The sequence below is a fragment of the Sinocyclocheilus rhinocerous genome, unplaced genomic scaffold, assembly GCF_001515625.1.
Source record: "Sinocyclocheilus rhinocerous isolate Xijiao unplaced genomic scaffold, SAMN03320098_v1.1 scaffold166, whole genome shotgun sequence".
NCBI lineage: Eukaryota > Metazoa > Chordata > Actinopteri > Cypriniformes > Cyprinidae > Sinocyclocheilus > Sinocyclocheilus rhinocerous.
Genome location: NW_015633186.1, coordinates 195,329 through 206,114, shown reverse-complemented (window position 1 = coordinate 206,114; position 10,786 = coordinate 195,329). Strand labels below are relative to the sequence as shown.

Here is a 10,786-nt window from a genome sequence, read left to right as displayed (position 1 = left end):
AATGAAGTTCTTAGCAATGTATATTACTAATCAAAAATTAAGTTTTGATATATTTACAGTAGGAAATTTACAAAATATCTTCATGGAACATGATCTTTACTTAATATGCTAATGAGTTTTGGCATAAAAGAAAAATCTATAATTTTGACCCATACAATGTATTTTTGGCTATTGCTACAAATATACCCCAGCGACTTGAGACTGGTTTTGTGCTCCAGGGTCACAATTTGTCTGTTTCGACCAATATGAAAAAAGATGGGTTAAATGAAAATGCCTATTTTCTCTCTGAAAGTAGGTGACAATTATGGAAAAATACGCTACAGGGGACCAGTGGTGCTCAATTTTCCATTTTCGACAACTGCTTGTCATGGAAGTTTAATGTTGTGTGCAGATCAAAAGCTAATCTACATAATCTACAAGTAAATTACATTCAAGGTCAATGCAAAGACATGAATAGACACGAATTTGTGCCGGCTGACGCAAATGATGCGAATTGGGCAATACGCTTGCCTTGAACACGCATTATTCGCCTTAATCACGCGCAAGTTTAAAAATTTTAACTCGAGAGGAAAATTCGCATGATGCATTGTCGCGTAATCCAATCAGAGAAGAGCTTGTTGATGCGTCCGGTTGTAACAGAAAAGGATCTTTATTTATTTATTTATGTTTATAAGATTTATTTTTTGCCGTTTTTGCCTTTATTCTGATAGGACAGTAGTAATGCCAGGAAGCGAAATAGGAGAAAGAGAGGGGGGTGGGATCGGGAAAGGTCCATGAGCTGGGATTCAAACTTGGGACGCCCATAGCGCAACGGCTTCTATTGTTTTTATTTACGCAAGTGATGCGAAAACATCCCGCAAATAATCTAGAGCAAGTAACGCGATGCAAATATTAGCTTTGCTTTTGGTGTTCACACTATTAGAGAAGGTGCTCCCTGCAGAGCCAATGAGTCTAGCTTGGCATCCAGCTCCACCTCCCTGGACATAATCAGTGGAGCTTGAAGGTCCAACCACACCCTAACTATAACCCTATCCTTAAACATAACTAGGTCAAGCTCCACCCTTTAGGTCCACAGAGGTGGAGCTGGACTAGGTCATGCTTCACCCATTTGACCCTGCAGTGAGCACCACGTGGAGTTTTATACAACAGAGCAGCTCCAGGCACATTACCAAAAGTGTGAATCTTGGTTGGCATGTAGTAGTGAGATGGAAAATAGATTAAAATATCTCTCTAATATATATATATTTCTTTCTAACCCTAAAAATGGATTTTGCTCAATCCTGTCCATAAAATGCTCCACCACACTTTTTCTAGTGTGTGAGCGCCCTAAAGTGAATGCCAAACCCTGCGTTATGACAGAAGTTTGGCTGCAACCCTCTGTGCACTGTCAATGGCATGATTTTTCATTATTAACCAGATTGATAATTCAAACACTGGAGAAATTATTATAATGGTACACTTGACAGTTAATAAGAAGATTGAGTGAAACAAGCCATTTTCAGGTACATGTCGTTTATGACTAAATGATTCCTTTGAATCTGAATCAAATGCTCATTGCAATATTGATAATATGTGACATTATTCGCATACAACACAGTGTGTGTGCCCTACTTCAAATGGTGCTAAGTTGGTACGTTAATCAGTGTAATTGTCACGACATGCATTCATCCGTCTGTTCAATCACTCGACAATGTTTCTTTCTCTGCCTCCATTCAGTGCTTCCTTCAACATTACCATCAGAGCTCATTGTCTCATGACTGGAACACCTGCGGTAGCTAATCAAAAGTCTAATTGTGCTTTCATAAGGGGTGCCAGTTCTGGAATAAAACATGAAAGGAGGAATCACTCACAGAGATAATGCCCTGAGCAAAGACGAAGCAGAAAGTTTTATTGGAGAATCTTAAAATAGATGTTTCTCCTTAGATTTATTCTGGGCCTGAGTGACATGCCCTCAGGGTTTGATGTTATCAGGTGAATCTGAAAAACAAATTAGGAAACATGGCCATACTCAACGTCTGAAAAGCTTCAACGCTAAAGCACAAGGGATTAAGCGTCAGTTTTCAAAAGAAACGGATCTGATGAAGGTGTCTGGAGACAGAGCTCCTAATAAACACGTAGGTTTGATCTTATGATTGTGCAACTCGTGAATGCTGGGTTCAGTCATTAAGAAATGCTTGATATGTGTCAACGTTTTAGTAAAACATATTATAAGAGCATTATTTATATTTAAAAAAAATTTAATTTGACTTTGGTTGATGCTGTGGTTTGTGTGGAGTGCTGCTGTTGTGTTTGTATGTGACTGAAATATATTGTTCACATTTGTAACTTAAAGGCATTCAGAATAAAGGGTATCTAAATTAACATGAATTTTCAAGCGTTGTGAATGAGTGTCATTAACTTTGCATATAGCATGGTACTTTTTTTTAAATACCTTGGACCACCATGGCATTATCATGGTACAGCTATAGTTCCGTTTGTAATATATACAGACACACAAGCTTTTATTTTCATTTTCATTAATTTCATTTAGCCTTATTTTTATTTCATGTTTAATAGTTTAGTTATCAGTGATTAGCATGCATCACTAAAAACAAAAGACTGCTAAATGACATAACTACATAATAATTTGTGTTGTGTTCATCACCTAGGCCTGCTAAATATGTAGTCGCTTTTAAAAATTACAGGTGAAATTTTCCACCAGGAGGTTCAAACTATTTGAAATATTGTCAGCACAATGCTTCAAACACCTTCATTCCCATGATTATTTTGGGACTATTGGGGGAGTGTTTTAAGCATCACTGTGCCATTTCCAGTATGAATCAGCAGTATAGAGGAAGCTTTGGCTATGTGATGAGTCAACCCCAGTGAATAATATTAATCAGTCAGTCGGCGCAGGTACTATGATGAGAATATTCAAACATAATAGCCACTGGTCCCAGATGGAGTTAAAAATGGACTCCTGTGAAACAGACTATGCTTAGTCTTTCATTACTTTTACTAACATGCATCAAGGGTGTCCTCATAAGCAAGCAAAAAAGCAATATAATGGCCACAAAGGGATGTTACAAGTTATTTTAAAAGCCTTTGACAGAGCTTTTTGTAAAAGGTTTTCAGATTGCTTAAATGGCTTGGTTAAACGCTATGAACCTCATTTCAATTAACTTAAATTACAAGAAAAAGCTGAATGTTACAATAATGCTTAAAGGCTCACATGTAGTGCACATACAGCAATCCCCAAACACAACCACAGCATTATATCATAATGCAGTACTGCTTCTCAGTACTGCTAATGTTCAGACAGAACTGAAAAAGAGCAGGGTAGACCGTTCTCTTCAGCCAAATTCAGATGACAATAATAAACAAATTAATAATAGTACCTTAATAATAATTACCATCACCACCAATCCTAAATGTATTAACCTGTCTACAGAATGAATAACTGACAAAAATAATTAAAATAGTGCAGTTTTATTTTATAACAGTCACAGCTAAAGCACAGGATAAAAAAAGGTTTATCAAGTTTACCTTGGTTTCAAACGATCTGATGAAGGGGTCTGGGGACGGAGCTCCTACTAAACACGTAGGTTTGATCTTATGATTGTGCAACTCGTGAATGCTGGGTTCAGTCATTAAGAAATGCTTGATATGTGTCAACGTTTTAGTAAAACATATTATAAGAGCATTATTTATATTTAAAAAAAATTTAATTTGACTTTGGTTGATGCTGTGGTTTGTGTGGAGTGCTGCTGTTGTGTTTGTATGTGACTGAAATATATTGTTCACATTTGTAACTTAAAGGCATTCAGAATAAAGGGTATCTAAATTAACATGAATTTTCAAGCGTTGTGAATGAGTGTCATTAACTTTGCATATAGCATGGTACTTTTTTTTAAATACCTTGGACCACCATGGCATTATCATGGTACAGCTATAGTTCCGTTTGTAATATATACAGACACACAAGCTTTTATTTTCATTTTCATTAATTTCATTTAGCCTTATTTTTATTTCATGTTTAATAGTTTAGTTATCAGTGATTAGCATGCATCACTAAAAACAAAAGACTGCTAAATGACATAACTACATAATAATTTGTGTTGTGTTCATCACCTAGGCCTGCTAAATATGTAGTCGCTTTTAAAAATTACAGGTGAAATTTTCCACCAGGAGGTTCAAACTATTTGAAATAGCTTTTTGTCAGCACAATGCTTCAAACACCTTCATTCCCATGATTATTTTGGGACTATCGGGGGAGTGTTTTAAGCATCACTGTGCCATTTCCAGTATGAATCAGCAGTATAGAGGAAGCTTTGGCTATGTGATGAGTCAACCCCAGTGAATAATATTAATCAGTCAGTCGGCGCAGGTACTATGATGAGAATATTCAAACATAATAGCCACTGGTCCCAGATGGAGTTAAAAATGGACTCCTGTGAAACAGACTATGCTTAGTCTTTCATTACTTTTACTAACATGCATCAAGGGTGTCCTCATAAGCAAGCAAAAAAGCAATATAATGGCCACAAAGGGATGTTACAAGTTATTTTAAAAGCCTTTGACAGAGCTTTTTGTAAAAGGTTTTCAGATTGCTTAAATGGCTTGGTTAAACGCTATGAACCTCATTTCAATTAACTTAAATTACAAGAAAAAGCTGAATGTTACAATAATGCTTAAAGGCTCACATGTAGTGCACATACAGCAATCCCCAAACACAACCACAGCATTATATCATAATGCAGTACTGCTTCTCAGTACTGCTAATGTTCAGACAGAACTGAAAAAGAGCAGGGTAGACCGTTCTCTTCAGCCAAATTCAGATGACAATAATAAACAAATTAATAATAGTACCTTAATAATAATTACCATCACCACCAATCCTAAATGTATTAACCTGTCTACAGAATGAATAACTGACAAAAATAATTAAAATAGTGCAGTTTTATTTTATAACAGTCACAGCTAAAGCACAGGATAAAAAAAGGTTTATCAAGTTTACCTTGGTTTCAAACAGAATCATGCTTTCAGACATAGTCAATTCTACCGTTCAAGACAGTGCAAAAAATATTCAAATAAAAATGCTATCTAAAAAAAAAAAACAATAAAAAAGAAAAACAAGAGAGTAAAGTGCATGTTTTAAGAAACAACCCCTTGTTTGAGTTGCTACCTGAAAGATTCTGAACACAAAACTGACGTAGACTCACTCGCTCACACATGCCCTCATTCTCACCTACAGTAGCATACATTTTAGCATACAAATTTAGCTTAGACTTCACTAAATGAAACTTGAATTGGTTGCAGTCTGAGATAGTCCTTCACACCGGCTAAAACCAGCGTGTGAAAGTTCGTGGTCACATGGTGTTGTACAAAACAGTGACTGTCTTTTTCTTGTCCGACGCTTTGCGGAAACGACGAACGGGGTGAGTCTTCACATGTTGTTGGCGCGTGGACACCGAAACGGTGGGCTGGACAGGGGTGTGTTCAGGGGGACTGGCTCCACCCACTTGAGTCTGCTGTGGGCATGAGGGTGAGAGGTGGGCGGAGCCTTCAGTCCTGCCCCCCTGAACGGCGGATTCAGGGGCGGAAGGGCTCTGAGGTAGAACGCGCTGCTTTTTATGGGCGTCATCGTGGCTGTGGGTCAGTGGTAAGGAGTCAAAGGTGGATAAAGAGGAAGAGGAGGGTTGATGAAACCCTGTGGTGGCCGGGTGGAAGTCCCAGTCACTCAAGTCATTAGTAGATAGCTCTAGCCTGTCCAGTTTAGCGAGTGAGGCAGAGCGTTTCATGAGCGAAGGAGGTGTGAGTCCAGCCTGTCTGATACGGGCCTCGATTTCCATGGCTCTCTGCCACATCGCAGGTGCTTTGGGCTCCAATCGCTGCTCCCCATCTATCAAGTCCTGCTTGTCCTCAGGTGACTGGTCCTCCTCAACTTGTCCAGTGCACAACCCCAGTCCTCCAGCCTCATATAAAAAGGCCTGGAGCTCTCGAAGAGTCTCCTGGATCTTCTGCAAGTCCTCACTGCTACGTGCCAGTCGGACATGGGGCTTCAACGGGTCGTCCACATCTGTCTCCAACTCGGTCACACCTTCTAGCCACAACAGAGAGGAAGAACCAGAGCTGGGCTCAAGAGTGGGGTTCAAAGTGATCTGGTCAGCCTCCAATGAAACGCTCCCTTCAAGATACACCGAGAAGGAAGGATCAGGGATTATACCAGAATCCTCATCATCAAGCACTTTGGTGCCATCTAGTTTACCATCTGGAGCCTTCTGGGGCTCAGTGCAGGTCAGAGCTGCAGTGCCCTCTGGCTTACTGGAGTGTGGCTCTGTACAGTCCAAACATGGGGAAGGAAGAGGAGGCCGAGAGGAAGGAACCTCTTGACCCTGACGTAGTATAAGCTCCAAATGCTCGGTGGCCCGGCGCACGGATCCTGAGGGCCTGTCGTGGGGAGAATGAGGAACCGAAGCCGATTCCTCATCCACCTCCTCCAGTGTAGCCGTTTGAGGCGAGTTGCGTGCCAGTGGCGGACTGCAGGTGTATGATATGGATTCCAGTTCAGTAACTATATGACGCACACACACTCTGTTGTCATTGTGAGGGAGGTGGGGCACGGCATCGCTATTGGTCACTGAGTGGGTGTGGCACTAGGAAGGAGAAATGCAAAAATTTGGATTACAAGAGGTAATTGCATTGTTCTATTTCACTCTCAACATAGAGAGCTTACCACATTAACGTAAATGTTACCACATTAAAAGAATAGTTCACCTTAAAATGAAAATACTTTTCATTCATCATGTCATCATTTAAGTACCCTTGCTTTGTCTCAAATTCAACTTAGTCTTCCATGGCACACAAACAAGAAATGTCCAGAGCCCCCTTTTTTTCAAAATACGGGCTTCAGCTTTCAGAAAAAATTATCAGAAATTCCAAAAGATCTGTTTTATATTCCCTAGTCTTCTGACTCTACAGTAGAATGGACATTTTTTGCCATGCATTTCACCATACCATCTCAAAATTTGGTTCAATCCTCACACAAAGTTTCAGATAACTGAAATAAAGGTTTTGTTTTTTTAACTGAAAGACCAAATTTTGTCCTTGTGTGTTCCACAGAAGTCAGTCTTTTTGTTATGAGGGTAAGTAAATGACAATTTAATTTTTGGGTGAACTGTCCCTTTAAATGCAATTCTAGATTAGACCAGCAGAAGGCAGTGTTGTACTGGTGTCGCTTGCCCATACTTCCTGTATCATTTACTGTTAAGATTAATAAATGAGTCATTCCCATTTGTGTTTTATCATTTATCTTTCAGCATGACAAATCAGGAAGTGCAATGATCTCTGAAGTGATGGCCAACTCTTACCTCATCAGCTTCCTCACTGGAATCATCCAAGGGTGGGGTGCATCTGGATTGCGGTGACCAGACAGCGGTTGTTTCAGAAAACGAGCGAGCGGGCTGACTATCCTGGGACAGGCAGAGGAATTTCTCTCTGGCACTAAAGAAGTCAATGCTATCTGTGCTGAGGCAGGACACGCCAGCATCCACAAAGTCGTCTGCTGTTCCCAGATCTGCAGTGTTGGGGTTGTTGTTATCATCACTGGAGTCCAGCCCGGGCGCCGCAGGGGCTCCTGAGGGGCTGTCAGCCTCGGGCGTGCTAGGAGAAGGCAGATTCCCTTCATCTTTACTGACAGCGCTTTCCAGACATAGTTCTAAAGTTTGTGACACTTGATAAGAGTCATTTTGATCAGGTGTGTTTGGGGACAACTCAACACAGTCTGCTTTTGGCTCAGGCACATGGTGAGATGACTGGGCGCCGAGGTCTGTAGTTGTATTGCCCTCTCCCTCCTCTGGTGAAAGGACATGTAGAGAGGGAGGAGGGTGGCGACGAGCAATAGGCTCACTCACTGCGAGGTTCAAGCGAGAGTTCCTCGCCATATTATGCTCAGGCACTACTGTGGCCGATCGTTGCCTGGGACGAGGCGGGAGAATGGGGTCTTCATGTGCCAGCTTAGAGGGCGACTCACCAAGTTTGGTATGAGTGTTGCCCGGAGCAGACTGTGGATTGGTAAGGGACTCTATCACAGCGATGCCCAGCATCTGCTGAATGGAAGGAGGACTGTTGTTGTTGTGAGGGTCTGAGCGGTCCAGCGAGCGTGGTGCCTTGCACAGCGGCTCGTGAGCCTGTGACAGATCGCCGTCTGAGTGGGAACGCCACAGCTTGTTATGCCTCTGTTTGCTGAAAACATTAGCAAGCAAAAGAGAAAGAAAGAGACACAAGAGTGTCAGATGAACGTCTTTCATTGATGTGATGGAAGCATTAGGAGGGTGGCGACTGATCTTTTAAACATACAAAATAGTTAAGGGTGTGTGAATGGGAATACAAACACGAAAGCAAGTATGACAGTAAAAGCTGCACAACAAAAGGAATGTGGAGAGACCTGCATAATACACGTGCATTAGATCACAATGGCGACGAAACTCAACGCCATTAATTCAAAAGAGCATTTACTCAATGGAAACTCCAACCTTGCTCTCTGCTGACCTTCTTTTTAGAGAAAAAGTATTGCATGAAATCCTAAGGTCAATGTGTATCAGTAAGTCTATTCTTTGGCTCTTTATTCAAAAGGCAAGGGTGTGTGTGATGAAGGGAACTTCATTCTGACCTAAGGCTCTATGTGCGTGGCCCATACCTGGCTAGCAGGATACCCTGGTACTCCTCAAGCTGCTTCATGAAGGATGGGTTTGGTTTGGTGACAGAGCGCCGTTCCTTCACATGGTCAAAGGCTCTCTCCAGGTCCCAGCCATACTCCTTCATAGCATATGCTATTACAGTGGAGGCAGAACGGCTCACCCCCATCTTACAGTGCACCAGACACTTCACCCCAGCTTTCCTGGATGACAAGAGTTCTATTAAAGCACACTTACATGGGATGGATTGAAATGTCAAAAGCAGAAGCAGTCTTTCTACATACTTGGCTTTGGAAATGAACTTATAGGTGTCATTCCAATACTCCAAGAGGTTTGTGGCCTCCTCGTCATACACTCGGATGTTGTGGTACTCGAAAAGCCCAGGGAAGAAATTGTCAATCTCTCGCGTCACATTCAGGATGTAGCGAACTCTGAGGAAGTGGGGGTGGTAAAATTAACAATGACTGCATGCAGCCGAGCGGATGTATTTGTTTAAAAAGAGAGGCCTAGAATAATAACGTCACCTACCCACTGTTCTGGAGCTCCTCGAGATTTGAAGCATTCCACTCCGAACCCTGGAAACACAAACAGAAATCGAACATTATAGTTGATACTCCTGAAGCAGGGGTGTCCAAAACTGCTATGTGAGGGCCAGTGTCCTGCAGAGATTAGCTCCAACTTACCCCAACACACCTGCCTTAAAGTTTCTAGTATGCCTGAAGACCTTGATTAGCTGGTACAGCTAGGTTTAATTGGGGTTACAACTAAACTCTGCAGGCTAATGGCCCTCCAGGAGCAAGACTGGACAACCCTGTCTTAAAAGTCCATAGTAGATTAGTCCTCTTCAGTGAAGAGTATAGACAACTGAGTGGGAGACCAACCAAGTAGACGTGGTCAAAGATCTCTGTGGGGCTGTCCATCTGGCCCAGGATGACAATCATCTCATTATCGATGAACTCCTTGAACTCCCGCAGGTTGCAAACCATCTGCATCTCTAGCTCCGTGCGAATCTGAAGGGAAAAGTTATTATTCAATACGTTACCAATTTTTGATGTGAACCTCAAGATCGACTGGTATTATTTAAAACATCAAGATTTTGTTGGGTTTTACTTGGTTGCATACAATATGCACAATGGATGTTTGTACCTCTTTCGAAGTGACGTTCTCCAGGTCCTTCTGCATCATGATCTCTCTCAAACGGGTCTTAATCAGTCTCTCCGTGCGCTCCCTCTCAGTTGGCCTATATACATGAAACCCAGAATCATAAATCATCCAGTTTGGTCTCAATGTGAGGTGTGTCTCACCTCGTATGATTCTTTGTATGTCTGTGTGGTATTGTTCGAGTACGGCTTCACAAAAACCTCAACCTTGAAATGAACAAACAATTTGAAATCAAATCCCAGCTCGTTGTAATACGTGCAAATGGTAAATGTGCGTCATCCCTAGGCCTCTGGTGTTGGGTTCACCACGGGACAAGTGTCTCTTCACTGATAGCAACACAAGCACTGATTGGCTCCCAGGGGACTGAACTGTTTTCTTAATCACTACCAGTAACTTTAAAAACACTGCTAATGTAGGTCAACACCTTCAGCTGGTGGCTGTGCGTGAGGGCAATGGGTTTGACAATCCGAGGGGCAAAAAGCCCCTATGTGGGAAAGTTAAATGCGTTTACACATGCCAGTTTGATTGACCTTTCAAAAAAAGAGTGACAGTGTAGAGTTACAATCCCATCATATTCCTATGTATATGTAATGCATATTGAGTTGTGATCACACTACCTTAGCTCTGTCAGTTAATCCAATTCAAATGCATTCAATGGGCACCGTTCCACAGGATGTCTAAAAGGAATAGATCAGTCCTCTCACCTCTCGAGGAAAACGTTATCTCTATGGCTCAACCTCGTTGCCCTGTTTCAGGGTCACAAAGTATCTACTAGATCAGGGGTGGCGAACGTCGGTCCTGGAGAGCTGCAGCCCTGCAGAGTTTTGCTTCAACCCTAATCAAACACACCTGAACAAGCCAATCAAGGTCTGAAGGGTTACTAGAAAGCTACAGGCAGGTGAGTTTTAATTAGGGTTGGAGCTGAACTCTGCAGGGCTGCGGCTCTCCAG

General features: G+C 41.8%; 1 protein-coding gene across 5 annotated transcripts in view; it reads right to left on the bottom strand.

Moving 5' to 3' along the window:
- Window positions 1–3,452: 3,452 nt before the first annotated feature.
- The window catches only part of LOC107743631 (protein phosphatase Slingshot homolog 2-like), a 28,469-nt gene continuing 21,135 nt past the window's right edge, over window positions 3,453–10,786 (bottom strand). For 4 of the 5 annotated variants that reach the window (XM_016556968.1, XM_016556969.1, XM_016556965.1 and 1 more), the window contains 8 exons: window positions 9,822–9,915; window positions 9,557–9,685; window positions 9,204–9,250; window positions 8,960–9,106; window positions 8,678–8,878; window positions 7,350–8,223; window positions 4,997–6,635; window positions 3,453–3,525 (listed from right to left, as the gene is read on the bottom strand). In XM_016556968.1, the coding sequence (XP_016412454.1) occupies window positions 5,349–6,635; window positions 7,350–8,223; window positions 8,678–8,878; window positions 8,960–9,106; window positions 9,204–9,250; window positions 9,557–9,685; window positions 9,822–9,915 (2,779 nt within the window). In that variant the 3' untranslated portion in view covers window positions 3,453–3,525; window positions 4,997–5,348. Of the gene's footprint in view, window positions 3,526–4,923; window positions 6,636–7,349; window positions 8,224–8,677; window positions 8,879–8,959; window positions 9,107–9,203; window positions 9,251–9,556; window positions 9,686–9,821; window positions 9,916–10,786 lie in introns of those variants that run through there. The other variant, XM_016556966.1, reaches the window with a different exon arrangement.